Raw genomic sequence first — 27,872 nt, 5'->3', positions numbered from 1 at the left:
TCCCAGTGTCCCCTGCTTCCTCCAGGGCAGGAGACTGCTGCTTCCCCATCTGTGTCCATACCTGTGATCCAGCCTGCCTGTCATCTGGGTGTCTGGCCCCTGCTTCCCCCAGGGTAGGAGCTGAATCCATTGAGTTCCCAGCTGGTTGTGGTCCCCTTGTCCCTCCTCCTCCCCAGCACAGGACACTGTGGCATCATGAGCTATGGAGGCTGACCCAGGATCCTAACCTATTCCCAGTACCCCCTTCACACAGGCAAGTGAACTACCTCAGTGGCTTCAAGGTATGGCACAGACCCAGTGTCCCCACTCAGCACAGTTGGCCAGTCTTGGGGGCTCATAACATACAGTGCAGTCAGTACCACAGAGTGACCTTGCTCATGTCTGCATCTTCCTCCCTCATCAGGCAGAAATTCAGCAACTCTGGCCCAGGGGGTCCCAGTCACAGCTGGATCCCAGAGCCAGGCCTATTGCCTCACAAGGACCAAGTGCTCATTCCAGAAAAATTATTGATCGAAAGAATGAGATAGGAGCAGAGAACCCAAGTTGATCATATCTTCCACCAACCTGTCACTCCCACAGTGACAGAATCAGTCCCTAGGCCTCATCCTTTGCATCCTGGCCCTCTGCCCCATCACTAGAATGGTGTAGAGGGACACAGTACAGCAGCAGGGCCTCTGTACCTGATGCCTTCCAGGTCTGGAGCCACCAGGCGGAGTCCTGCCCTGGGTGTCATGATCTGCAGACGGACAATCTCCTCACCTCTTGAGCTGTGGGCCAAAGGAGAGATCTGAGAGGTGCTACTAGGGAAAGCCTCTCCTTTCCCACCTGAGTCAATGTCCAAAGATGTTGTCCCTCTGGTGCTAGTGCAACAACCAGACCCATCACTCTCCCCCTTTTGTTTTTGCTCTCATCTGCTCTTTGGCCTTGAACCTTCTTGGTTCTACAACTGAGCTCAGGCCACTGACCTGCAGGCCCCAGAGAAAGGGGAGCAAAGTAGTCTTTCCCCAGTCTCCCACCCCCATCTGAGCTCAGCCCTCCCTAAGGCACAGCAAAAGACCTTCTGAGTAGAAATGAGATCACATCTGGTCTGGCAAAGGGAAGCTGTGGGATGACAGCTTGAAGTACAGGGTGGGAGTTTATATGATCAGACTGACATTTTATAAAAAGCTATTCAGGGGTCCCAGGAGAAAGAGGAATCAGAGTGGCCAGGATGAAGTCAGGGAGACAGATAGGTCCTCACTTGATGCAAGCCTGGATCTCAGCCAATCTTGGAGTTGGTCCTAGTTTCTGGCACCAACCTAAACCAGAAGCCCACGGTGGGCTTGGTCAATGACTACTTATCTCTGTCCCTCTGCCTCTACCCTGAGCAGGGCCTGGAGCACTGGAGATGACCAAAGGGAAATAGAAAATCAAGGACTTCAAGTGACAGGGGCTTTCCCCACCATAAAAACCAGAAGGGGGCCTAATATATGTAGACAGCTCTGATTTCTGCCCATCTCTTCCCATGATAACAATGTAACATCATTATCAACAATGATGTCATTTATGATTACAGCATACAGGGCCTGACAGCTTCATTTAAATCAGAAGGTTTAAGTGCCAAGCAACAGGAACACGACTAACTTGAGAATATCACAGGCAAGTGAAACATATTTTCTCATTGGCATTTCTGGTTGTGTGAGAGAAGAAATAGGAATGAAGGGTCACTCCAGACTGTACCAACTTTTCCATATCCCTTTGTCTCTTGCCCAGGCTGGCATCACTGCCTCAACACTTTCTTCCTCCTGTGTCACTTCCATGAGCAATGTCTTCTTAAAGTCCAGCTCAAATGGCACCTCTTCTAGATGGGCTGTTATGGGGTTGAACTGTGTCTCCCCAAAAGCTATATTTAAGTCATAAGCCCTAATATCCATGAAGGTATCCTTATTTGGAAATAGGGTCTTTGCAGATGTAATCAAGGTAAAGTGAGTTCATACTGGAGTAGTGCGGGCCTTAAGCCAATGACTATGTCCTTATAAGAGGAAGGACATTTGGAGCCAGACAGACACACAGTGGAAAGGCAGCCAGGTGAAGATGCAGGCAGAGATTGGAGGGATACAGCTGCCAGCCAAGGGTTGCTGGCGACTACCAGAAGCTAGGAGAGGTGAGAGGAGCTTCAGGTCTGGGAGAAAATATATGGGTACAGTTTTTACACCCCACCCCCCGAATGTGGTACTTTGTTCTGACAGCACCAGGAAACCATCTAGGAGGTGGGATGGTCAGGGACCTCGGGGAAGGTCCAAGAGTGAGAATGAGAAAGCCCATTGGCTCTCCCCACCAGGAGCCTGTGGGCAGCAGCCACACTCAGTGGGACACCTGAGTCCTGGGCCTCTCAGGGAGAGACCACTCGCTTGTTCCTGCTCCACCTCACCACCACACTCACCAAAGCCCGACCTTGCTCGGCTCCACTGGACAAGAAAAACCACCCAGGGTTTGAAACAAGTTTTGGTTGGCTTCTGAGCAGCCGGTTGGTGCTCTAGGCCAGCCTGGTCTCACCAGGGCTCTGCACTTCCCTCAGCTTCTCCAGGTGCCTGGTGATGGCATCCCTCCCACCACCCACACACCAGAGCCTGCAGAGGGAGCATAACCCTGCTGACACATTGATCTTAGAGCTCTGGCCTCCAGAATTGGGAGAAGCTAAATATCTGGCATGGTGTTCTGGTGGCGGCAGCGAACAAACACAGTGATCTTCCAGCTTCTCTCCCCGGCATCACCCTACCAGCCCCATCACCTCCACAGCCGCTTGGCCACAAATTGTTTCAGTTTGAAGTTTTCAGCAGGGCTGAAGATCAAAACCCTAAACCCATCAGTGCACATCCACTGTGGCCCTAGCCATCTGTGGGAATGTGAAGGAAAGCGATCTGTCAGAAGAGAGGCGACTCCTGTGCTCCTGTGTGTATTAGGTGAGGGTAGGGAAAGGGTCTTCCTTTACATTGCCCTTAGTTGCATGTCCTCCAGATGCCAGCAGGTGGCAATATTGGTCTCTTCCTGTATTGAAGAAGGGTCCCATAAATTAGCAAACTATAATCAGGAGCACACAATGATACTGGCACCCAGGCATCTGTATTTCATAGGCATTATTCCACTTAGTATTTGGGATAGCTGTGGGAAGTGGTATTACTGTCCTCTCTGTTTTACACATGAGGAAACTGAGACCCAGAGAAGTTAAGGAAATTGCTCAAGGACATACTGCCAATCTGGGGCAAAACCAGGGTTATATCTTGTGCCAGAAGCTATGCTCCTACAAATGGTACCCCAGCTATTCTGCCAGAAAGCACAATGATGGCACAGCCAAGGACCAGGACCCAGGAGGCCCTGCCCTAGTCTGATGAGGCAAAGAGTCAAGGAAGCATGACAAGTGCAGTGATGGGGAAAATAGCTAGGCCTGGGAGGATCAAAAAGTGGTGCTCATGCAGGGCCAGTGTGTGCCAGAGAGGGTAGCTAAGTAAGCTCAGTTCACAGAGAGGCAGGAGGAATGAGGCATGAGGCACTGACCTATAGATTGTAGCCAAGGCACACAGGACAAGGCCAGGTCTGGGGAGGCTGTGGCTAGGGACAAGGCTATAATCACCCCCTCACCAACTCTGCCAAAATCCAGCCTTTTCTGGGGATGTTTCAGGACCTAAAGTTTGGTTAAGTCACTGCTCCTGATGGGCTTCTTAGATAAGGGCTTCTTAGATAAGCATGGGGAAACTGACGGTGGTTGCCTGGCCCAGTGCAGTGCCTGATGGAGTGGGGTCATGGAATAAGGTTCTTTAGGTTCAGGACAAGCCAGAAGCTCACATGGAAGCAACTGGAAGGTGTCTCAAATATTTTGTGACTGCAGAATCTGAGTGTAGAACTAACTGAAGCATCACACTAAGCCTTCTACTAGGAGTGTGGACTGTCTTGAACCTTACTGCACACTTCTGATGAGGGGTTCCCTTCCTTCCTGATGGAACCTGTCCCCTTGTGAGATACCTCAAGTGTCTAGGATGTTCCATGATCTGCTTCGTTTCAGAGGGCCACTCCAGCAAAATGACTTTGCTCTCTGTACCCATAACAATTCTTCAGAGTTGTAAAGATGGGTGGCCAGCTGCCTGAGTTTGTTCATTTCCAGACTGAGCTCAGCAGGCCTTTCATCTATCTCTCCAACCCTAAACTTCAGAGTGCTTTTCTAATTCAATTGTGATACTATTTTTTAGCAGTCATAGCAAATAAGACAGCCATCTTTCTGTGTCAGCCAGATGATGGGTATTAAACACCCAAAGGAATCTCATGGAATAAATGTAAAAATGATTCTCAGATCCACAATACAGTGCAATCTAATTCTCTACCTACATTATCTCTTAAAAAGCATCTGAAACCACTCATTACCTTTGTCCCTGAAAATTCATGTTTAATTCCTGAATCCCCACTGCCTCAGAAGGTGACTGTATTCAGAGACAGGGATTTTTTAATATTTATTTTTTAGTTGTAGTTGGACACAATACCTTTATTTTGTTTATTTATTTTTATATGGTGCTGAGGATTGAACCCAGGGCCTTGCATGTGCTAGGTGAATTCTCTACCACTGAGCCACAACCTCAGCCCCCAGAGACAGGGTTTTTAAAGAGGTGATTAAACTGAAGTCACTGCAGTGGGCCCTAAAGCAGTGTAACTGGTGCCCTCATAAGAACAGGAGATTAAAACACAGCACACAGGAAGAAAATGACCATCTACAAACCAAGGAGAGAGGCTTCAGGAGAAATAAAATACCTTACCCACACATTTATCTTAGACTTCCTGCCTCCAGAACAACTCTGTTGTTTAAAGTGCCCGGTTTGTGGTACTTTGCTGTGGTATCCCTACCCCACTCCTACATCCATCTAATCACCAAATCCTCTAGACCCCTAGATACTGCTTCATAAAGAGCTCTGAAATCTTCCTTTCCAAATCCTCAAAGGTTCTGATGGATAAAAATTCTTATGGGGACAGTTAAACAACAGAGAGGGTCAAGGTGATGGTGGTCACATGTCTACAAATCATTATGGAGCTCAAGTTGGGGGATTACAATGGAATTAGGAGAGCTGGAATAGACCCTAGGGGCCCAGGAAGTGACCTGTGGGGACAGATGCTCTCCCCTTCTGGCTTCAGGGGTCTTTCAAGGTGGCATAGAGGTGCATCTCTTAGCAGACCTGAGTTTGGGCAAAGCTGTCCATCCAGGCAGGTGCTTTTAACAACAGCAACAACAGGGCAGTGGCGGTCTCTGTGGGACTCAGCACCATTCAGTGAGAAGTACAAGGAGGTATTGATTGCTCCTCATCCACAGACAAGAGAGCACCATTATCTCCCTGGACACTTGGGACTCAGAAATCAGGGCAATCACAGCCCCACCTGGAGTGAGATCAACAGGACTCAGACTGCACCTGCCCTGTCACACCATTTGCTGGACCCTCCCTGGTTGGCAGGCCCAGCTGGCCAGGCTAGTGAGAAACCGTCTGACCAGCTCACAGCTCTTGGCACCCACCTGGGCTCCTGGCTCCCGGAGGGGCTAGGTACACTCGGCATGCGCTTGATCCAAATCACCCGAGACACTTGGGTTCTGCCTCCATCCGCACTGGCAAAGAAGGCAGCTGTGAGCAGCACTGGGGACTGCGGAGCCTCCTTCCTGGGCAGTTTGAACTTGGCCAACTTATAGGCATGCCATGAGCATGCTTAATAATGGCAAACTATGGCCACAGTAGCTGGCCTTTTCAAACCCTAAAGATGATACTTTTTCTCAGGACATTTTGCCACTACCAGGCTCAGCAATGCAAGGGTTAAGGTGACACAGATAAATACTAAACAGACAAGAGCCAAGCTCACTCTCCCTGGAGGCCACACTGTTTTGCTCTTTTAAATCCTGGGACATTCAACCAGATGAGCCCTTACTGATTTCTGCACCCCATCCTGCCACTGGGCACCTGGGGACAGTGACCCTGGGAGCCAGAGGGAAGTGGCCTGACAGAGATTCTCCAGTTACTGAGAGACAGGCAGGCCCAGCAGTGATCATCCCCAGAGAGAGACTAGTGATTGATTACCTGCTCGATCCAGGAGTAGGTCTTGATAGAGCAGGTGGCTCCTGGCTCCTCTCAGAAGGCCCATCCTCATCTACCACCTCAACCCTGTGGACAAGAGGAAAAGTTGTGCTTATGGTTTTCTTGACTGTCCTGGAGTTTGCTGGCCTTTGAAGGACATGCTTTCAGTGATGTCCAATTGAGATGATGATGAGGTGGTTCAGGCTTGAGGTCTCAACCATTCCAGCTCAAGATAAAGACAGCATACGAGGTTGAATAGTATTCTCCCCAAATTCATGTGCCCTGGAATTTGTGACTATCATTGGGAAAAGGGTTTTTGGAGATGTAATCAAGGTAAGATGAGGTCACATTGAGTGAGGGTGGGTTGTAAATCCAATGACGAATGTTCTTCTAAGACAAGTAAAATCTGGACCCAGACACAAAATAGAAGGCCATGTGAATATAGCCACAGACCTGAGTGAAGCAGGTACAATCTAAGTCATGCAGGGACTGCCAGCAACCACCAGAAACTTCTCCTTCAGCAGCTCCAGAAAAAAAATCAACCCTGTCAACACTTTGATATCAGAGACTAGTCTCTGGAACTATGAGAGAAGCTATTTTGGCATTTCAAGACACCCAGTTTGTGGTACTTTGTAACAGCAGCCACAGGAAACTAATACAGCCAGCAAGAACATGCCATTATGTCATGTCCTTTGTGTTGCTACCACTCCCTGCTCATTGCATTCCAGTAAGCCTTTCTGGTCATTCAACACAGTGAGCAGAGGGTGGGAACAGCTTTGCACTTGGCATGCTGGCTCTTCCTTGTTTGTCAGTTCTCAGCTTGTCATACCACCTTATCTTAAATGCCTTCTCTGTCCACTCAACCAAAGATCCCTAAAATTCAACTTTCCATAAGTTTCTTCCCTACCCTCCCTCCAATATTTTTTCTCCCCACTCAGCTGGACTGTCCAGATAATCTGACATCCTGACCATTCTATTTCTCCTTTAGGACCCATCTCCAATGTCATAATCACCTCCCAGGGAATTTTTCCTGATGACCCTGATCCTGGGTGAGAGCAAAGAACTCTTCCTGGGGTCAGCTGAAGGAGGGAGCCAGGGTCCCTCCAAGGGCTGGCAAACCAGGAATTCTGAGTCACAAAACTCTGGAAAGGAGGTGAATGGAACAGCTCCTTTGTAATCTTTAGGTAGTTTGACTTCAAATCCCCAGAGGACCTCACAAATACTATAGCTCCATCTTAGGTGTCATTAGCTATTGGCAAATGGAAGAACTCACCCATAAGCCAGGTTGCTGCCTTCACAGAACTGGCTACTAGGACCACATGTGCCTCCACAGTCAATAAGGTGTTTGCCTGGCCTCTGGACAGAAGCCTGATGCCTCTCACATCTCTGCTTGGGAACAGCAGTCCCCCACCCTTACCTCCCCTCTCCCTATATTCCTGCTGAAAGGAGGACTTCTCTGTGGCCAGCAACAGGCTTCCAAGGCTTCCTTGGATGAAACTTACCTTTTTGCAATAAAAGGGGCCTGAGTCTCCTGGGTAGGACTTCTGGAAAGGAATCAGAAAGGTGACATATTGGTCAGAGCCCATGAACAGATGACAACTCAATCACTCTACTCTAGAGAGTCTTGAGACTCTCTCCTATTCCCAGCACCTCGCCTGCCCTTATGGCAGCAGCCAAACCCCCCAGTTTCTTTAGAAAATACATATGAGAATCTGAGAAAGTCTAGCTAGGAGGGCCCTTGGGAGTATTCTTTCAATTCACCCTTTCACCAGGCCAAGGAACCCTGAGAAGAGGGGAACTATTCCACAACATGGAGCCAGTTGGTGGCCATGCCAGGCTCAGAGACCAGGCCTCCTGCCCTGCTGGGTTCCCTGCTGTGCAACTCACCCAGTGCTCTTCTTGACTGCTGACAGGACGTAGGAATGCTCCCTGGGAGCTGTCTTCCTCACCACACTGCTTGCAGCCTCTGATCTGGGGCAACATGGGGTGGGGGACAACTGATGGGTGTCAAGCTGTACACACTCTGCCAGCCTAACCAGGGATGTCCTCAAGATGACTAGGAACCACCCCAGAGAGGTGAGGAGAAGCCAATGTAGCATATGCTACAAAGACTATTCAAAGGAAACATGGAAACTGAGGGAAGGGCAGCCATGTTTACTGAGCACACGCTGTGTGCCCAGCCGTGCCCTGGATACTGACATCACCATATTTGCTCATTAATCTTCCTAACTCAGAGAAGAAGGTGCTAATATCCTACCATGATTTCCAGATGAGGAAACTGAGGCTAGACAGCTCTAGTTAGCTGCCCAAGAGTACACACCTAGCAGGTGGAAGAGCAGGCATTTAATACTAGGCAGCTTCAGAACTCCTGGTTCTTTGAGCTGCACTGCCCAGGCCTGAGGACACATGCCTTTATGGCTGCCCATCTTTCAGAACCTTCAGCAAGGGGACTTTTCTGTGCTTCCTGAGCTGCAAATGGGTTGGCAGAAGATGGCCCACAGCCAGGCCTGTTTGTGGGCAAGGGACATTTGAAATTATGGAGCCCATCCCCTGCCTTCTAAGTGTACATGGCTTACTGGGACTTTGTATACACAGCTCACACATAGAGAGAACTGTGCAGGTGGCCACTTGGCCTCTTCCAGGGATCCTACCCTGCAAATTTTTATCCAATTTTCTCAGGACCTGTTCTAACAAAATGGTTTAAAGTCCAGAAGAGCCCAGAAATAACTTTTGCCTGGGCCTGCATTACCTAGGTTCTACCCATAAGCAAGTGCTTTAGAGGGCCTGCTGAGCTGGTAGTTAGTTCTCAGCTGGTCTAGCACTGAGTGAATAGTTCTCAGACTCATGGAATGACAGCTATACCCATACCCCACAAACCTCCAAAGATGGCCTAAGTTTGGTATGTTGAGTGAAGACTGAGGACCCTGCCATGCCTTGAGGGGCACCATTACCTCCGTTTCTGCTCATCTGAAGAAATGGGCACTTCTTCCTCTTCCACCTCCCCTGATGTGGAGCTGCTCCTGATGTTGTATGGTGCCCTGGAGGAAGAGAAGAAGTGGTTATAGGTCTTCTACCTCCATACCACACCCCCACACTCCCTGTCATATACCTCTCCAGTTCAAGCCTCATCACTTCCCCAGAAAGATTTTCCAGGTGCTCCATGACACTGGCTGATGGGGACAAAGGACAAACAATATAAAGATGTGGGGCCTCTGGGGAACCTATGTCCAGAGCCCCGCTCCCTGGCATGCAGGGTAAGAGCCTTGAAAGGGACCTCAAGGAGACCTCCAGTGTGGATGCCAAAGAATTACACCCAAGAAATAACTCAGCTTTAGACACAAAATGCCCACACTGATAGGCTGCTAGAGCCAGCAGCATCCCAAGGAGCATTGGGCTCCCAGCCCAGCACAGTCCAGACTGAGTCCATGGCCCAGACTGGTATAAGGGGCATGCCCAAAAAATACAACCAGCCATTAGCAGCCTCATAGCCACAATTCATGATCCTTTCTCCAGACCTATGTACTCTTCCTAGAAGCTTCCTGCAGACTGTGCTTTGCCTCAGATCAGAAACATATTATGCATGGTCATGCAATTTTCTGGGCCTTTGTCACCCCCTGGTGGGCTCCAGGCCACAGCCACAACTGTCAGGGGTGTTGGGACAGTTAGACTAGCTCTCCCTAGGCTGTGCTTAGAGGAGAGTAGCCAGTTATCCTCAGCAGGTCCTATGTTTGGGTTGGAAATTGCATACTCACAGCTTCTTGTAATCCTCAGTGGTCATCTTGTAGCCAGAGGAGGTGGGGCGGGGAGGGTCAGTGGTAGCTGTTTTCCCCAGAGCGGCAACGCTGCAAAGGCCAGGAGTTTCCATGTGCCCACCCAAAACCCCATTCCTATCCCCAGATTTGCCTACACAGCCCAACATGCATGAGATGGGTGGCCCAGGGGGTCACTGGGAGCTTTATTTTTTAATTCAGCACTGCCAGACACCCTGAGTAGGCAGCCCTTCCTGCCATAGGCAGACCCCACTGAGCCTCAAAGAAAAACCCAGTGGGTTCTTGCCTGTGTTTTCTTCCTGCTCCAAGTCCCCTTGGCCTTTCCTTTCCAATGGAGCCCCAGTTCTGCCTGATGCCTGGTTGTTTAGTTAATATGCCCCCTCAGCCTGCTAGGAAGACTAAAGCACACAGCCCAGTGTGGTCAGCAAGTACGAGGTACCAACTACCATACCAGGGGACTCTGGGCCCAGCTTTCCCAGTATGTTCCCTGTGCCTTTCTGCCCCAGTAAACAGAGCGAGCCAGGTTAGGCACTGTCCCTTGCTTACAGGCAAAGCCCTATCCCTGCCATGGATCTGGAGCAGGCCCTCACACCTTCCCAGTGGCCAACTAGCCAGTGCCCTATGGACATACCTTTTTGGAGCTCCATTGGCTTTGGGGAAGTGCTGCTGGGCATGAGATGAGCTGTCGATGGGTTTGGTGAACACACCCCTACAAGAGAACCCAGGAGATGATGAGAAGTCAAGGAGCAGCACAGATGGTATGGGGATGCAGGTGCATGTCACTTACCGGATGATATAGCCAGTGGGAGCTCTTGTGCTTGGAGCCCTGCCAAGGGAAAAGGAGGTACAAAGTGAAGCAGGGCCTTGCTGGAGGCTTCAGGTTCCCTGCTTCATTCTGTCTCCACCTATACGAAAGTAGGCTGGCTGGTAGGTATCCCAGTGTAGCACACATGAGCAGAGGTAGCCACTCCCATTTTCCTGGCCAAGGTGCTTACTCTGTTCCACCCATTTCCAGGGATGGTGGGAACTATAAGTTCTAGGCTCAGGGACAGGAGATAAACGCACCTACCTCCTAAGAGTCTTCCTTATAATTGGGCAAGGAAACAAGGACTCAAGGCAGATCATACCACTGTCCAGGAATAGAGGGGCTTTGCGGTAGAGCAGTGGGGTCAGGTTTAAGGGTAATAAAGAGTCCCAGAATCCTCCATCCCTACAGACTCTCTTTGAAGGGACAGGTTCCTGGAGGTGGCCAAGTTGCAGGAACACAGGGTGACACCTATTCCAGCCACACAAGCATTTCTGACTGGGGCCTTTTGGCAGGCTTTATGTAGACTTCAAGATAGCACCATTATTTTTTTTTAACAATTTTTTAGTTGTCAGTGGACTTTATTTATTTATATGCAGTGCTGAGAATTGAACCCAGTGCCTCACACATGCTAGGCAAGTGCTCTGCCACTGAGCCACAACCCCAGCCCCAAGGTAGCACCATTCTGATCCCTGATGCACAATACCCTAGAATGTGCTTTCCTAACACACCCCAAACCACAGGCTGGGGTGAGAACTGCATCTTCCAAAGTCAAAAAGCTCCATAAGAAGTTGACTATCTTTGATGACTCTCAAGCTCATCAATGTCATCCACCATAATTGTCTCAACTTACAATTCTCTCTTTTGCATTCATCTGTTAGGTATCTATGTCCCTTGCAGGAATGTGAGTTCCCCTCAGGAAAAGGCCTAGGTCTTGATAACTACTATAGCCTCTGGGCCCAGCACAGGACCTGGCAGTTTTTGGGCACTGAGCAAGACTATAACCAGAGATCACCCCATTCATCAGCTGCTGCCATTGCCTGTCACCACCTGAGAAGCCCCTGCTCTGCACATGCTGTCAACTGCCAGCAGTTTAGGGCAAGGACCACCCAGTTTATTTCTTGGTTCCCATTTCTCTCATGATCAGTTCCTCCAGATGCTAGCAGGATGAGCTCACACTTCAAAGCCCCCTGGACATTGTTATTGAAAAGTCCTCAAAATAGAAAGAGGCCAGCTCCACTGACCAGCTGGAATTATGACCTTGGGGGCAGTTGAGGTCAAACATATAAGCCTCCCCTGCAGGAGTGAGTGACATGTGACTCAAAGCTGCCTGAGCACCTCAGAGATGTTATCTCATTCCCTGAAGGAGGAGACAGAATAATAGTCTTCTTTTGAATGACAATTTCTATCCCAGTTGACAGCTGGAGCCATTGGAGCCATGGAAGCCCTCAGGGGTGTCAGCTAGCCCTATGACCCCATAGCAAGGCCAGGAGCCTGGACCATTGACTTCTACCCTCCCTTTCCCAAGAGGAAAGCACAGCAGAAGAGCTCATCCTTCCTGTGGATTTTAAATGATACACTACAGGTCTTTCATGCTCCTTTTAGCTTGGGCTCCCTATCTATCCCCTATATTCCTACTACAGGGCCAGCCACATGCTGCAGGTAAGTTCCGAGTGCCCACCTATGAGCCACCTTGGCTCCACCTCTTACCTGGCCTTTGAGACCTCCCCAGCTGATGAAAAGGATGTGGCTCGATTCCGGCCTGCAGGCAGCTCTCTGGGGAAAGAGGGATCCTGAAAGAATGCCTCCCAACCTCCCTGCCCCCTGCCACTCTGCAGTCTCCATCCTAAAGGATGCCTGCAGTGCCTCACCATTCTCACCTCTCCTTCTCCTACCCCAGCCTTCCTCCACAGATGTGTGTATACACACATGCCCCAGTGCCTGAGACCTTTGCCATCTTTAGACTTTGCTCAGATCTTACCTTTAGCTGCTTTGACTTTCTCATGCTTCATCCTCCCTGTATATTCTATGGCCATGTGGCCTGACTGAGCTCTAAATGCTAGAAGCCTCTCAGCATCCCCAGGTCTGGTCAGGCCCCATGAATTGCAACCCACCCCCACCTGCCCCAGTTGCTGCCATCCCTTCTGGCTTCCTAGACTTACATGGTTCGGCCCTCGGATTCATCCTGCTTGGTGATCCAGCTCTTGTCCCCCTTCAGTGTGGTTCGTACTTTCATCTGCTTGAGGACATTATTGCGCTCCTCCTCACCTGGTGGCAAAGACTTCCCTGGCAGGGCCAAGGCCAAGCAGCCTCAAAAGGGAATCCCATGTCCAGGACCCTGAGGCTTCCTTTCCAGCCCTCCCAATATGCTTCTCTCCCTTTGTTTTCCAGGCCGCACTCACAGCCTTCCTGGGGAACATGTGGAATAAGGTGGGACACATGGAGCCCAGGCCTTACCTTTGGTGCTGCCTCCCAGAGCGGAGATACTCATGGTGCTGGCTCTGCAGGTCCTCTCTCAGTTGAGTCAATAGGGCTCCTGAGAAAAAGGCAAGCACATGTTTGTCACTTCATGCATCTGTAATGGCTGTGGTTCACACTACAGTTTTGATGGGGTTTGTCCTCCAAGGGTTGAAAGGTTGGCCACCAGAGTGGCGATGTTAAGAGGTAATGGGACCTTTAAGAGGGGATGCTTAATGGAAGGCAATGAAGTTATTAGGGATATTGCCCTAGGAAGACATTGATGTAATTCTCATGGGACACTGTGTTTTTTTTTTTTTTTTTTTTTTCTGGTGAGAGGGTTGTTATCAAAGAGCAAGCTTGCCTCAGGCCTGATCTCACTCTGGCTTCCTGTCTTACCATGGGAGCTCTTCCTGTCATATGCTCTCCTGACACTGATGCCAACAGCCATGAGGTCTTCACCAGAGCCAAGCTGCTACCAGCACCATGTCCTTGAACCTCCAGAACTGTGAGCTGAATAAACATCTTTTCTTTATAAAGTACCCAGCCTCAGATATTTCATTATAGTAACAAAAATGGACTATTCTAGTAACCATATTGTCCCTAGAATACCAAGATCATTCAGACTTTTGGAGGTGGCAATTGTTGGTGGATTCCTGAATGAAGAACAGTGGCCAAGGAGCACGTACTCACTGGACCTGCCATTGCCAAGTGGCACACCCTCCTGTCTGCCTAGGGCTGCTCACCTGGATAACATGGAGCAGTGATCTGATAAGGGTAGGCCATGAAACCTTCTAGATTGCTAATGGGCAGAGTCTGGCCCCAGGGAGTTTGGGAAGGATCTCGCAGCAGGGGAGCCTCCAAAGCATCACAGAGACCAGTGTAGGGTCAGTCAACACTTTGGGGTTCAGAAGGTGGAACTAGAGCACATTTCAGGCAGAACTCCTTCAGGGCAAGCAGTTGGCCTGGGGGAGAGCAAGGGCTTGGGGGAACCAGTGGATTGGATTATCTTCCTCACCACTTAGTAGCTGTCTGAGAGACCCTGGAAAGGTCAGCTAATCTCTTTGAGTTGCCTCAGTTTCCTCATTTGTAAAATTGGAGTTAAAACATCTTCCTTTCGGGATTGCTATGAGAACAGGAAAGATCACTAACATCCCTGGGCATTTGGACAGAAGCCAAGTAGCATGAACTTTCAACCTGTCTCTGCTGAAAGAGGGATAGTTAGCAATCTCCAATCAGTACAAGGATGGTTTGGAGATGTGCAACCCTCTTTGTTCAGGTTTTGGCTCCACCTACAGTGAGGAAAACCTAGGGACCCATTGCTAACTCCTAGTGGCCCTTGGGACCAGATGAATGTGAAGATATGGCCAGGGCATCCACTGACCCCCTGGCCCACACCTGCCTTGTGATCTGTTCTCCCTCCTTGCTTCCTCTCTAGCATGCAGGTAGGGCCAGTGAAGGAGGGCTGTGGTGTCATAGAGGCCTTCACAGTGTCATGAGGCTTATTTACGTAGAGGACAGCCTAGAGTAAGGAGTTCTCTAGCCTGGGAGTGAGCCAGCGCTGTGGGGAGACAAACGGCCCAGGCTGTGGGTCTGGCTCTTGCTCTTGGCAGCCACTGGTGACCCTTTGGGCCTCAAGGGAGGGGCTGGGGTGCTCAGGTACATGGACAGGACATGAAGCAGGGGCTGGCTGTGCTGGCATAATCCTGAGGCAGGGCAGCCGTCCTCTCCAGGGTCTGCCACCTTCTGGGCTCCTCCAGGGCTAGGCTCTGACCAGCTCAGCAAAACTGCCAGCTGGCAGGACCCGGACATGTTTCCGTGGAAGTCAGGGGCACACTAAAAGGGGCAGGGCAGGGGGCCAAGAGCAAACCAAATTTACCACGTCAGCAAGGGCTGGCTCTCCCACAACGAAAGAGCACTCCAGGCAGCCTGAGCCTGCTGCATGCCAGGAACGGCACCTCATCATGGCAAATGGGAGTCCCACGTGCCCAGCCCTGCACCGAGGCTGCCACGTCAGAATTCTGTTGAGTGGAGCTTATTCCATAGGAGATCCTATTACTGCAGAGGTCCAGTTGTCCCCATCCCACAGCCTGTGGTAGAGTTGGTGCCTGCAGGCAGGCCCACACAGTCTGAACTCTTGGTTCTTCCATCTCCTGGTACCACTGACTATGAAACCTTTGGAGAATCCCTTACCTTCTGTGGGCCTCCTACAAGTGAGGTGAAGGTCATCCACAGCGTTTGAAGCCATCCCAGACACACTACTAGGCCCAGAAACTCATTAGTTTCCCTCATTACCTAGAAGTTTCCTGCCAAATCAGAACCAAATAAGCTACTTCTCCAATCAGGATGGAGTCACACATGTGCAGAATGACAGAAACAGAGGGGCCATTGGCAACTCCCCAGCCAAAGGGGCAGGGACATCTGCCAAAGATCAGGGCTGACGCTTCTGCATCGGCTCCTCTCCCTCAGACTTGGCTGCATCTCAGAAGTCAGATTTCTTTTATGATGGGTCACTAAATCTGAAGAGTCAGAAAGACCACTGCCAAAGTACACTAAAGAGTGGGGCAGCTCTTTGGGTTGAGAGCTTTTAAAGAGATGAGCCTCGCCAGGTGGACTAACAAATGGGGTTTATGTCTATGTCTCAGACAGAGAACTGGCAACTTCTTCTACAGTTTCTCCCCTCCCCAGCCTTGGTTCAGGCCAGGATCACTTCCGACCTCCTCCCAGTTTCTCTTGCCTTCATCTGCACCTCCTTCCAGCAACACTAATTTGCCTCTAATCCCACTTGGCCACATCAGTCCTTGTTTCTCACTCACTTTCTGATGGTTCCCCACTGCTTCTAAGACTGAAGGCAAACTCATCAATCCCTTGATCTGGCCTCTTCACTCACCAGCCCTCCTCAATGCCAATATCGTGCTTCAAGAAGACCAGGTACCTCAGAGTCCCTGGATGGTATCTCTCCTAAAATAATTCATCTATCCTTGCTTATGCTGGTTCCCCACCTGGAGGCCCTCCCAGTTCCTCCTGCGTCTCCCTAAGGGCTCAGCCCATCCAGTCAACCCTGCTCCTACTGGGTGCTCCCACCCTAAGTCCCAAAGCCATGCAGACTTGAGCACCTTAGAGCTGCTCAACTCTTTCCAGATAAGACCTGCCTTTCCAGCAGCATCATAAAGGACAGAATCCAGGCAGCCCTCACACCCAGCCTTCACAGACTAGCATCCAGCTGCTGGAGGGCGGTGCCCTAGTGGAAGTTGGGAGCTTCCTGCTGTAGCTGTGAGCAGTTTTGGTAAATAGGTGGCTTACCACTCAGACAGTGGGGGGGTCATGTACATGCTATTGGTGGAAAGGTGAACTAGTGTTTCCCCAGCAGCAATCTAACCTAAGGAAGAAACTGCACAAGTTAAACCAAGAGGTACACATGAAGGGGGCAATCCCAGTGTGGAGTGTGATGATGAAAACATGGCAATAATTTAAAAGCCCGATAGTTGATTCAATCAAGCAAACACTAGGAAGCTATTATAACTTATACACAGAGTATTTAACATGTCTTCATAAGCACTCAGTCTTCCATATCCACAGGTTCTACATTTGTGGATTGAACTTCCTTCAGACCAAAAACACTAAAAAAAAATGCATCTGTACTGCAAATGCACAAACTTTTTTCCTTGTCCTTTTCCTCCCCTAAATAGTATAACAACTGTTTACACAATGACATTATATAAGAAAAAAATCTAGAGATGATTTAAAGGATATGGGAGAATGTAGATAGGGTACACAAATACTATTCAATTTTATATAAGGGACTTGAGCATCTACAGATCTTGATAGGGGTTCATTTGACACCTGATCTGTGCAGTGGTTGCAGCAGTAGCAGTGGCAGCAGAGGCACCTCTCAGAGGAGAAAGGCAGCTTCTTCACTCAAACATGCAAGGGGGCACACTGAGACATATGGAGTTAGAGTGAACATGACGCCCACTGAAGGCTCCTCTCCCTGCTGACCAGGTTGGGAAGATCCCCTCCAGCATGCCCTGACCTCACACATACACTCAGGGAAGGCTCCACAGCCCATGGTCATCAGCACATTTATAGTCAACTCAGCCATTCTTTGGACCTTTTCAGTACCATACACCACATTTCTACCTTGATTGGGAAAAGATGCTGGTCTTTTGAGAGCTGCCATATCACTGCTCAGGGCCTTGCCTGGATGATCAAAGGAACAAGTAATTTACTCCTTCCACACCAGCTGTCCCCCATGACATACCCCTGAAGCCCCACTAGGTATGGGCCTACTACACAGTACCCCTTCTGTACCAACTCTCAGCAAAGCCCTACAATGCAGATATCTCTTGAGGCAGGTAGGCTCAGAGGTAGCCAAGGGATCAATCAGGGAAAGTGTCCTTGGCAGGGCTGGGTGAGGGAGATGGGAATTCAGATAGTCTCAATGCCAGTGAGCATGCTTTCTCTCCACCTTCCTCCTTGCTGTTGTGGCTTCTTTAGGGAAGGGGCCCTCGCCCTGATTGGATAGGTAGAGACAAGGAACCAATGAATGGGGCTGCAAGTCTGATGCCATCATATGCTGTCAGAGGGGAGTCAGAATGAGAGTGACACACACAGGAGGTAACATACGCAGATTAAAGCCCACTGAGGGTCGCCAGGGGCATCTGCAATGACACAAATGCTTGGCTGGTGCATGAGGACACAGAGATGGAGACAGAAGCAGAAGGGGGTATCTTGTCACCTCAAAAGGACATGCTCTGCCTCCAAAAGTAACTCAGAAAAAGTTTTGTAGAGTTCCCCCTGCCACTTGATTCCCCATGGGGCAGGGGCAACTCCCAGAGGACCTCTTATATCCTACAGCTCCCTGGCTCAGGAATACAGTTGAGCCCCACTCTTGATCATACTACACTAAACATGTAAGGAAGAGGAAACCACAGGAGAAAAGGGACATGTATCTAGGGAGAGAGATCAAGTAGTCTGATTGAGGGGCCAGTCTCCAGACCAAGCCCAGGCCTCTTCCTGCTGGACGCTGAGCAGGACCTCAGGGAGTATGTACATAGAGGAACATCTGCCCTAGTGGCCTTCTCAGGGTCACCCCATCCTGGGGCCCTCACTCAAGTTCTGCTGCCGCCTCCATGCCATCACACCCAAGATGAAGAGCCCCTTACTTCCTGGGCACCCCCTTCCACAGCTGGAATGGGCTGGCCTCTTGAAAAGAACTGAAGTAAACATAGAGGGAGGGACAAGGAAGCTAGGCCTGCCCAATTGATAGCTAGCCCTCAATCCCACCAGGCCCATGCCAGCCCCTAGGTCCGTAAGACCCTGGCATGGGCTCTCTGTGGCAAGGACTCAGGTAAAAGGACAGAGAAGACTGAATAACTGCCTTCTCCCAACCTGGGTGGCAGGGAAATGGATGGATCCCAGGTTGTAGAGAGGGGATGCTGGCAGCCAGGCAGGGAGGGGCCTTCTACGTAAAGTGGGAGGGAGGAGGAGCAAAACAGGTTTAGCACTGCCGTCCAGGAGAACCAAAGAGTACTGTCATAAGAAAAAGAGGCTGAATGGGGGCATAGGTGTTGGATGCTGGCAAGAAGTGTGCCAAGGGCAGAGGTGCAAGGCAAATAACTTCTTTCCTAAAAGCAGATTGTGTAGAAGCACCCCCAGGAGCAAGGGAGCCCAACTCTACCTCCCCATGTGTGCCAATCTTCTGCGAGGCCCTCAGAGGGGCCAGGAAGGCTCTTAAAGGACCACACACAGGTCTATGTCTTAGAACCACAGTACACAGCTCAACTATGGGTAGAGTCCTTAGGTGTGGACCAAGAATTGGCATGAGGAAGTGATGGGACAGGGTAAGAGCATGCAGTCCGGTAGCCAAATACAGATGTAGCAGGTGGCATCTGGATAAAGTCATCAAGACTTGAGCTGCCCAGTTACAGGCCAGGTTTTAGGGAAACTGTGTATGCAAGCATTTGTATGAGGTTCTGGGGCAAAAGCTTTATCTGCCCTGACAGAGGCAGAGGCTCAGAATATGGCTGGGGACAAGCTTGTAGGCTTTCTCCTTCCATGAAGCAGAAATATACACAGTCCCGTGTGGTCCTGAGGGCAGTGGAAAAATGACACTAAGCCCCTGTCTCCCAGGAATTTGTTCATAGAGATAGATGGACTCAGCTAGTGCCAATACCTCAGAGAAGATGGCTGGCCTGTAGGAAAGAAACTGTATTCCTATTTCAGCTTTGTCTCCTTGGGCAAATCCTTTCTCCCCAGGATTTGATTCCTCACCACTGGATAAGAGTTCAGGGATAAACAATGGAACAAAGAAAATCTACAAGGGAGATCCCGGTTGATATATATATCACCCTGGCCCTCTTACAAAGCCTGAGGCTCCAAGCTTCCTGAGCCCTATAGCCCAGCCAGCCCAGGTAGCTCCCTCACGGAAGTCCCGATGGCCCCCCACACCACTTCTTGCCAAACTCAACCTATGCCAGCAGGAGGAGGGGATGGCCTTAGAGAAGCCCTGTTTTCAAAATGCTCCCTGATGCCAGCACCTGGTCTTGTGGGGAAGGGGTAGGCTTCAAAGCAGCCCCTCTGCTTATCCTGCACTGTTGCTTTGGGCCTTTGCACCCAGTATAATAGGGAAATCCTGAGCTGTGGCACAGACTCCCCCAGAGGCTACAGTGGGAAGTGCAAGGACCAGCCCGCATGATCCATGTGCTAGGATGAGTGGGAAAGGCACTGGGGCTCAGGTGTAGGTCAAGGCCTGGAGTGCGAGGAGGCTGAGGAATGATAAAAGTCAGCACAATCCCCAACCTCCGCTTGGACACCCTCATCCAGTTCTTTCTTCAGGCACATATTTGGCCCACTCAGTTTGGACCCAGGCTGACCTAAGCCAGCCTAATTCTCTGGGCCAAAAGATCAGGAATGATGAAATGTCCCTTTTATGAAGCAGCCTCCTGAGGCCAGGTCTTGTGAATTGGGGCACCCTGATTCCCAGTCTCCTGCACTTGAGTCTCAGTAGCAGTTGGCAAACATGTTTCTTTGCTCCTAGAAGGGGACAAAAGAAGCACCCCCACTTCTGCTGCTGCTCGCTCCAGGGGACCCAGATATCCTGAGGGTCTTTACAGCAATGCAGGAGGAAAGGGCCCTTCAAAGGTAAGATTCAGAGCCCTCAGGCAGGGCTAGGTCCTCCAGAGCAACTGCTGAGCAGCTGGATCACGTCTGGAGTCTCCCAGGAGCCACAGGCTGGACCCCTCTTGCTGGAGCACATGAACTGCCTGTGATGCTCCAGTCCCTGGGGCTCCTGCCTGGAGGCCAAGGAGGCGGAGGCAGGAAGGAGAAGCACAAGTGGAAAAAAGAGCTGGAAGAGACTTGGGTTGCAGAGGGAAAAAATGTTATATGGAAAAAGAATGCATGGGGGGTGGTATTTGTAAATGTGCTTTACAGGTAAATGACTTCTGCATGAAAGTCTGGAATTTCACCTCCCCCTTGCCCACCCCCAACACCCCAGAATCTAGACTTCTTGGCGTCTGTGCTGGAAGGACCAAGAGAGGAAGATGTCTAAGGCAGGTCAGCTCCCTCCCAAGGTGGTGAAGGCAGCCACAGCCACTTGCCACTCCTGGGGCCTTGGAATTTATCCTGGTTCTCAGAGAGCTGGATAAAAGCAATTTCTCAGAAATGGCTGGGACTCAATGGCCAGTGAGGGCTGCTGGGTAGAGCCCTCTGAGGAGTCTTTGTGGAGGAGTACAGATGAGGCCAACATTCTGGGGACGGCAGAGTCCATGTGCCCTCATTCCAAACAGGACCCCTGGCCCAAGCTATTCCCATTGCTGCTAGAACCTACCTCCCCATCATGAACAGAGGCCCAGAGGACCTTGGAGGCCCTCCCACAAGGCCCTGATATCTCTGTCCTCCACACATTTCCAGTTGTCTCTGCCCCTTGGGAACCAAGGTCTCAAGCCAATCCTAGTCACACAGAGATACTATCCCCTCTACGGACAAGGCAGCCAATGAGGTCAAATGGGGATTTAGGAATCAAGAAGCCTGCCCCACCCAAAGTCATTCCCTCTCCCCCTAACCCCAGGAATGCCCCACATTCTCACTGCTATACCTGCTCAGCCTTTGCCAGAACAGGTCTGGTGACAGGAAGTCACCCTGACTAACACTGGCCAAAGCTAACTGCTTTTGTCCTAGTTGCAGGTGATCACCGGGTCAGTATCAAAAGGAAAGGAACTGCCCAGTGACCCCTATCCCACCCAAACAAAATGTCTCCCCCAGCCCCAAGGCAGGGCTGCAGCCTCCTCCCCTCCCAGGCTCCTTTGTGTCTCTTTTTCACCTTGCAGTCCAGCCCAGACCCAGAGTACCCTTGACTCCACCCTTCCCTCTATCACAGTGCCCCGTTTTTTGGATAAGAATATGGAAGCTCAGAGAGGAGAAAGCATTTTCCCAAGGTCACATTTTCCTTTCTGCAACAAGCATTTAAAGAAAGCTACAGGCCAGGCTGGGTGCTGGGGAGACATACAGGAGCCAGAGGAGGGGAGATCATCCCTGAGGGGCCCTGCCAGAGCACTGTATTTCCTGAGGATGTGCCTGCCCTTGGCTCTGGTCCTAAAGTACTAAAGAGTGAGTAGGAGCTCCTGCGGGCAGAAGTGGTGAAGCAAGTTCTGCTTTTCGGTTTTTGTTGTGGTTCTTTTTTTCCAGTCTAAACCAGGCAGTGCCTGATGTAAGCATTTTCAGCTGGGATCCCCGTTCCTCTGATTGGAATCCTTGTGCCTGCTCTCTCCATAGCAACCCTCTGCCACATCAAGCTCTCTGGGAAACTGACCTAGTCATCAGAAAGTGGTGTGCTGAGCCAAGGATCACAGGGACCAGACCACAGGGGCTGGATCTAGCCCCAAAAGTGTGCCCACAGATAGGGCCAAGGTTGGGGACCACCAGCAGCCAGTACCAGTAGCTTGGGGCCTGTCTACCACTGGCCCCAGAGACCAGTTCTTCTCTGGACCCCGGGTGTGGCTCCAGAGCTCCATTGTCATCTCAGGTCACTGTCAGTAACCCCAAGAACAGCTCTGTAGTAAGAGGGGCAACTCAGCTGACATTGATGTTGGGTGAGAGACTACCCAGTTCCTGCTCTAGGTTGGACCTTCCCTAGTTCCCAACTCCCTCTTGAGATGCAAAATGAGCACACTCCCCATAGGAAAAGCCCAGTGCTTCTGAAAGTGGCCTCTGGGTCCCTCCAGCAACCAAATACCCTGGGACATCTGCTTAAGTTGCAGATTCCTTCCGGCCTCCCCACCTCCTTGTATGAGTCTGCACATTAGCCCTGGAGAAGGACACCTGTAAGGCCTCTTGTCCTTTCATTTTTCCAGTCTCTTCTCTACCCATACCTACCCTTCCCACTTCCCTGTCCAAGCCCTCTCAATTCTCCATCATCCCTGCGCCCAGCGCCCAACAGGGAAAGTGAAAAGAACGTGCTTGCCAAATGCTTATGTATCCATGAGAAGTTAGCATCACTCTGTTCCTGATCCTCAAATGAAAACTTGAGCAAGTCCCTCTCTGTGCCTCAGTTTCCCTTTGGAAAAATAAACTGATGTCAACCCTGCCCACCTCCTGAGCCCTCAGCAGCCACAAGCAATGGGCAGCATGTTAGCAGCAGGAAGGTTTTGAGAATTCTGTGTACTATTCTTACATCTTTTCTTTTCTGTGAGTTTTACTTTTCTTTTTTCTTTTTTTTTTTTATTTTTGTTTTTTGGTTTTTGCAGGGGTGTAGTACTTAGGATTGAACCCAGGGACACTCAACCACTGAGCCACATCCCCAGCCCTATTTTGTATTTTATTTAGAGACAGGGTCTCAATGAGTTGCTTAGTACCTTGTTTCTGAGGCTGGCTTTGAACTCACGATCCTCCTGCCTCAGCCTCCCAAACTGCTGCTATTACAGATGTGCACCACCACGCCCTGCTGAGGCTGCCTTTGAACTTGCAATCCTCCTGTCTCAGCCTCTGTAGCTGCTGGGATTACAGGCAGGCACCACTGGGGCCTAACTGTGAGGGGTTTTTTTTAATATTTATTTTTTAGTTGTAGATGGACACAGTATCTTTCTTTCTTTCTTTCTTTTTTTTATGTGATGCTGAGGACCGAACCCAGTGCCTCACACATGCTAGGCGAGACCTCTACCACTGAGCTACAACTCCAGCCCCTGACTGTGAGTTTTAAATTAATCCAAGATAAGAAAGTTAAGGATAAAATGTAAAAAAAAAAAAATCAGTCTTTAGTAGGAAAATTCAGCATTTGGTAGCAGATCATGTAACTGGGCAGACACCACATGCATCTCCAGCCTAATTAACTAGCACAGATTTAGGAACTGTTCTCCTCAGGTAGGAACATACATCCCAAACAGCTTCTTTCTCCCAACCTAGCACCCCCCTCCTTGCCCCCACAACCCTGGAGGAAGGCACTGTAGTCCTGGCTCAGCAGGTCTCCCTAAGAGGGCACCACCTCTGTGCCGGGCACCTAGCTGCTTGTGACATCAGCTGCACTTTCATGTAAGTGAGAAAACCCAAGTCTAAAGAGGTCATGTGGCACTCTCAGCTTTGCACAGTTACATGGTGGCTAAGCTGGAGTCTGAACCCAGTCTGACCTCTAGGTCATTCTTTTATCCACTAGGCTGTAAAGATGCTGCCCTCACAAACCACACACCCTACTAGGTGCAAGATGCTGAACACTGCATCCCACTGCTTCACTGCCAGTTCCCCCAGGGCACTTCCCATGTCCTGGCATCAGCTGGTCCTCTGTGGGCACAGTGGGGATGAATTCAGAGCTACTGATCTGCTCCCAAGCAGGGGGGTTTATGGGGGGGCTGGCATTCTAGAAAGCCACGTTCCTCTTCCTCTGCTCTAGTCCTACCCCATGCCTCCAGGAGCCTGGCAATGAAGGTAGCCTCATATATCAGCAAGCAGAAGGCAAGAAGTGCTACATGTGACCTGGCATCTTATGGGGTGTGGCTTGAAGCAAGGTCCAGACTAAATGGATCAGTTACCTGTGGAGGTTTGAGCAGGAAAGGAAGAAGAAGGCCTTTGGCTTTCAGAATGCACTGCACTAGAGTTGGGGGTATTTTGACATGTGACTGAAGACAGTTCAGGTAACAGGTGCTGATATTTACCTCAGCCAGGTCAATATCAGCACAATGCTGTGGGCTCAGAGTCCCTGGGCCTCCTGGCTTCAGAAGGCTATGGGGGAACCACACAGAAAGGTGAGAGCACAAAGATCACTGAGGGAGTGTGAGGGAGGCTTTGGCTGCCCCTGAGACCACTCCCTCAAGTCAGGATGGCTTTGCATGGAATCTGAACTTGAGCTGAGCAGAAAGTGAGGCAATCACTGCTAGCACTTCAGTTCAAATGGCAGGTTCTCACTGAGTGTTCCATCTCCCGAATAGAGTGTCACTCCTCCAGGCAAGGCACAGGTCTAATCTCTCTTCTGGCCCCCACTGCCTGGCTCTGAGTGGAACATACTTTGGTCTTTCAGGAATACAGGGAAGGCTGGACTCAAGCAGTCTGAAAGGATACACAGGTCTTGACCTTGTAGTTGCTGAGTTCCTCCTTCTGTTTCCAAGTCCCCTTCCTCCAGGAAACCTTCACTGACCTTCCCAGCCATGGTTGCTTCCCTGTTCTAGGTATAGGAAGCCCCTAATGCTTTTATGCCACTCAGAGCTATAGCACACTATGTGGTCGTGGGCCACCTCTGTCGCTGACTCATGAATATGAAGAGATTTTGTGCACCTGCTGTGTGCCTGGACCTGTCAGCTCCACCCCATGAGTACAGAGCCCCAGCCAGGACCTGAGAATTGATGGAAGGAGGGGCAGGGCTGGTGAGATGGCTCTGCTCCTTTAGATCCTAAAGTGAGTTGCCTGGGGATGGTAGGGGAACAGCACAATCACCAAGCTGCCCCTGGTCTGAGCATCTGTCCTAGCCACGTGCTGGCCTCCAGGCAGGCCCTGTTTTTTCAGATGAGGCAGTGGAAACCCTGGAAAGGTGGGAAACTACGCCCCCCCCCCCCCGCCGTCTCTTCTGAAGCTCTTTGTGAGCTAGAGAAGAAGCAGTGGGTATATAGAGCTAGGCCACTCTAACCCTAGAGCCTCCCCACTGTTCAGGGCTATCAGCCTGTGACACCCTCTGCCTATGCCCATCCAGGTGCCAACACCAGAAGTCTGAAGGGACATGAGAGCAAGGCAAGACTAAAACCAGTGTTAGAAACCTAGCCCACTGCCAGATGGTATAGGAGAAACTGTCTCTCAAGGTTCCCAGAGTGTAGATAGAGCTGCCCACCCTGCTAGCTTCAGGTCCTGAAATGCTCCTGTACCACTTTTCACATTGACAAGGGTATGTGCAAATGGGTCACAGAGAGCACAGCTCCTACAGCACCTCAGAGGTTCCAAAGCCCAGGCACACACACACCACCTACCTTATCTGAGCCCCCAGCAACTCTGGGTAAGAGGTAGTCTACCTTGTTACCCCTTTGGACCAATGCAGCTGCCCAGGTGCCTGCAGCTTGGAAGCAGTTGAACAGACGGAGGACCTGAGCTTTTGGCTTTTCTCTGAGGCAAGGTATCACTCTGCCTTTCTAAAGAGGACAAGCCTCTTGGCTCCCCCTGCTCCCACCAAAACAATCCAGCCACAGAGCTGGTCCACTGCAGATCCGGCTGATAACACCTCAAAGACACTTGATTCGGTGCCTTCTGTCTGAGCATGAGCAGCTCCAGTCCCCACAGCCCTCCCTGAGATCGCCCTATGCCCAGCACATGTCCAGCACAAGCCACCAGAGAGCTTCCTGCCCTAGTCTCCAGGCCCGTGAGGGGATCCTCAGGGTGAGCCAGTCTTTGGGTTTCAGTTTTCTCACCTAGAAAATGGACAAGGGTACTGAGGGATCTGAGATTTCCTGACTCTAGCAGCGACCACCTCTTGGAATACCCTGCCCCCGCCCCCCCCCCCCCCCCCCGGCCTGCTATGCCCTAACAATCAAATCGTCTCACGCAGAACGGGTGAGGACAGAGGGACTAGGCCAGGGAGGGGCCACTTCCCTAGTCAGCACGCTGGCCTTCTCTGCCTGTTAGGCTCTTTACTCAACACTGGAAAACAGAAAACCAAGCGAACTGCCTCCCTGAGGGAACTCCAGGAGGGATGCTTGGAGAGGGTAAGGCTTATGGATGGGGAAACTGAGGCCCTGACTCATCTCCAGCTGGGAGGGGCCCCTTGCCCCTCGCTGCCTTCCTTCAGGGCCGCATCCGACGGCGACTCGACAGCCCTACCTGGCACAGGTGCCCGGCTCGTGGGGAAGGCGGAGCGTCGGGCTCGCGCGGGGCGCGGGCTCCCTGGGGTGGGCAGCGCCTGGCGGGGCAGTGCGGGGTGGCAGGCGTGGGGCGCGCGGGGCGCAGCGGGGAGCGCGCTGGGAGGCGAGGAGGCGCGGACTGGGCTCCGCCCGCAGGAGAACAAACAGGTTTTCTCCAGCCGCCCGGAGCCTCGCCCCTCGCCCCTCCCCTCGGCCGGCCCCCTTCCTCTGCCCTCTCCTGGGGTAGGTAGATGCGCCTGGCACATTCCGCACATTCTCCCGCCAGTGTCCTCTGTCCGCCCGCCCCTCTCCAGCCCCGCCCCGCGGGGCTGCTGGAGAAATCAAGGCTGGGGCTCCCCTCGCCCAGCGCAGAACAATCTCCAAAAGGCCTGGCTGCGGTGGAAAACTTCCAGGCAAATTCCTTTGGGCTCAGGGCCCCCGGGCCAGGAGGCCTCCGCCACGTGAAGGGCCCCCGCTGCCTAGCTGCGCCCCTGCCCGCGCCCGACGAGATCTGGCCCAGGCTCTGGGCCAACGACTTCTACAGATGCTGTCGGGTTAATTCTGTCGAGAACTACTGTTCCTAGATCCATTTTACAGATGGAGATCCCAGACAGGGGCGGGGAGAGGGGAGGGGGGCTGGCGGCTGAGATCATCCAGGAAGTCTCCGAGGCTGGGAAGGAGGAGAAGGCGAGGGAGCTGCTCCCGTCTGCATAAGGATAGCTCTCATCCTGGAAGGCCATCCCAGGGACACCTGGGGCTCCCAAAGCACAGCAAATGGGGCCACCTTGTAGAGTGGGCTAGGAGACACATCTAGGTCCCTAGAGCCAGTACAGTTTCACAAATGTCATTCATTCATGCTATTGACTCCTTACTATGTGCAAGACATTGAGCTAGAAGCTAGGATGGAGGGAGTATCAAAAAGAAGCTCCTGGGGCTGGGGTTTTGGCTCAAAGAGGTAGAACACTCGCCTGCCATGTGTGAGGCACTGGGTTCAATCCTCAGCACCACATAAGGGTAAAATAAAAATATTGTGTCCACCTATAACTAAAAAATAAATGTTTAGGGGGGGAAAAAAAACAAGCTCCTGACCCCACCTGTGAGGCCAGGTAAGGCTCCCAGGGGAGCCGGCAGTTAAGTCAGTCTAAGCAGGGTCATAGAGTTGGCCAGGATGGAAAGAACGGACCAACAGTTCCTCCTTCCTCTGCCAGTTCTGTAACTTAGTGACCCTCAAATTCACCCACTTCTCTCTGTGTCACAGGATGAGCCTGCTTGCTCTTTTCCTGTCTCCATCTCTCCTTCTCATTCAGACTCCACTCTCTACACGAAAGTCAGTTTAGTAACTTACATGTGTGAATAAGACCAAGTTGCTACTCTGCTTACAACCTTTCTGTGACTTTTCCTTGCTCTTGGAAACAAAGGCAAACTCCTTAAGATGACTTGAGGGTTTTCAACTGCT

At 51.1% G+C, this 27,872-nt stretch overlaps 1 protein-coding gene across 2 annotated transcripts in view; it reads right to left on the bottom strand.

Annotated features, from left to right (window-relative positions):
* Znf185 (zinc finger protein 185 with LIM domain) overlaps positions 1-26,502 on the bottom strand; it is a 64,199-nt gene extending 37,697 nt beyond the window's left edge. For both annotated transcript variants that reach the window (XM_071606400.1, XM_071606401.1), the window contains exons 1-12: positions 26,397-26,502; positions 13,110-13,188; positions 12,815-12,938; positions 12,363-12,428; positions 10,635-10,673; positions 10,479-10,556; positions 9,830-9,919; positions 9,029-9,115; positions 7,965-8,048; positions 7,580-7,621; positions 6,081-6,164; positions 681-767 (exon numbers count right to left, since the gene is read on the bottom strand). In XM_071606400.1, the coding sequence (XP_071462501.1) occupies positions 681-767; positions 6,081-6,164; positions 7,580-7,621; positions 7,965-8,048; positions 9,029-9,115; positions 9,830-9,919; positions 10,479-10,556; positions 10,635-10,673; positions 12,363-12,428; positions 12,815-12,938; positions 13,110-13,143 (815 nt within the window). In that variant the 5' untranslated portion in view covers positions 13,144-13,188; positions 26,397-26,502. The remainder of the gene's footprint in view (positions 1-680; positions 768-6,080; positions 6,165-7,579; positions 7,622-7,964; positions 8,049-9,028; positions 9,116-9,829; positions 9,920-10,478; positions 10,557-10,634; positions 10,674-12,362; positions 12,429-12,814; positions 12,939-13,109; positions 13,189-26,396) is intronic.
* Between the last annotated feature and the right edge of the window lie 1,370 nt (positions 26,503-27,872).

Source organism: Marmota flaviventris, chromosome X (genome assembly GCF_047511675.1).
Source record: "Marmota flaviventris isolate mMarFla1 chromosome X, mMarFla1.hap1, whole genome shotgun sequence".
NCBI classification, from domain to species: domain Eukaryota; kingdom Metazoa; phylum Chordata; class Mammalia; order Rodentia; family Sciuridae; genus Marmota; species Marmota flaviventris.
Note: the sequence above shows the minus strand (reverse complement) of the source record. Positions and strands in the feature narration are given on the sequence as shown.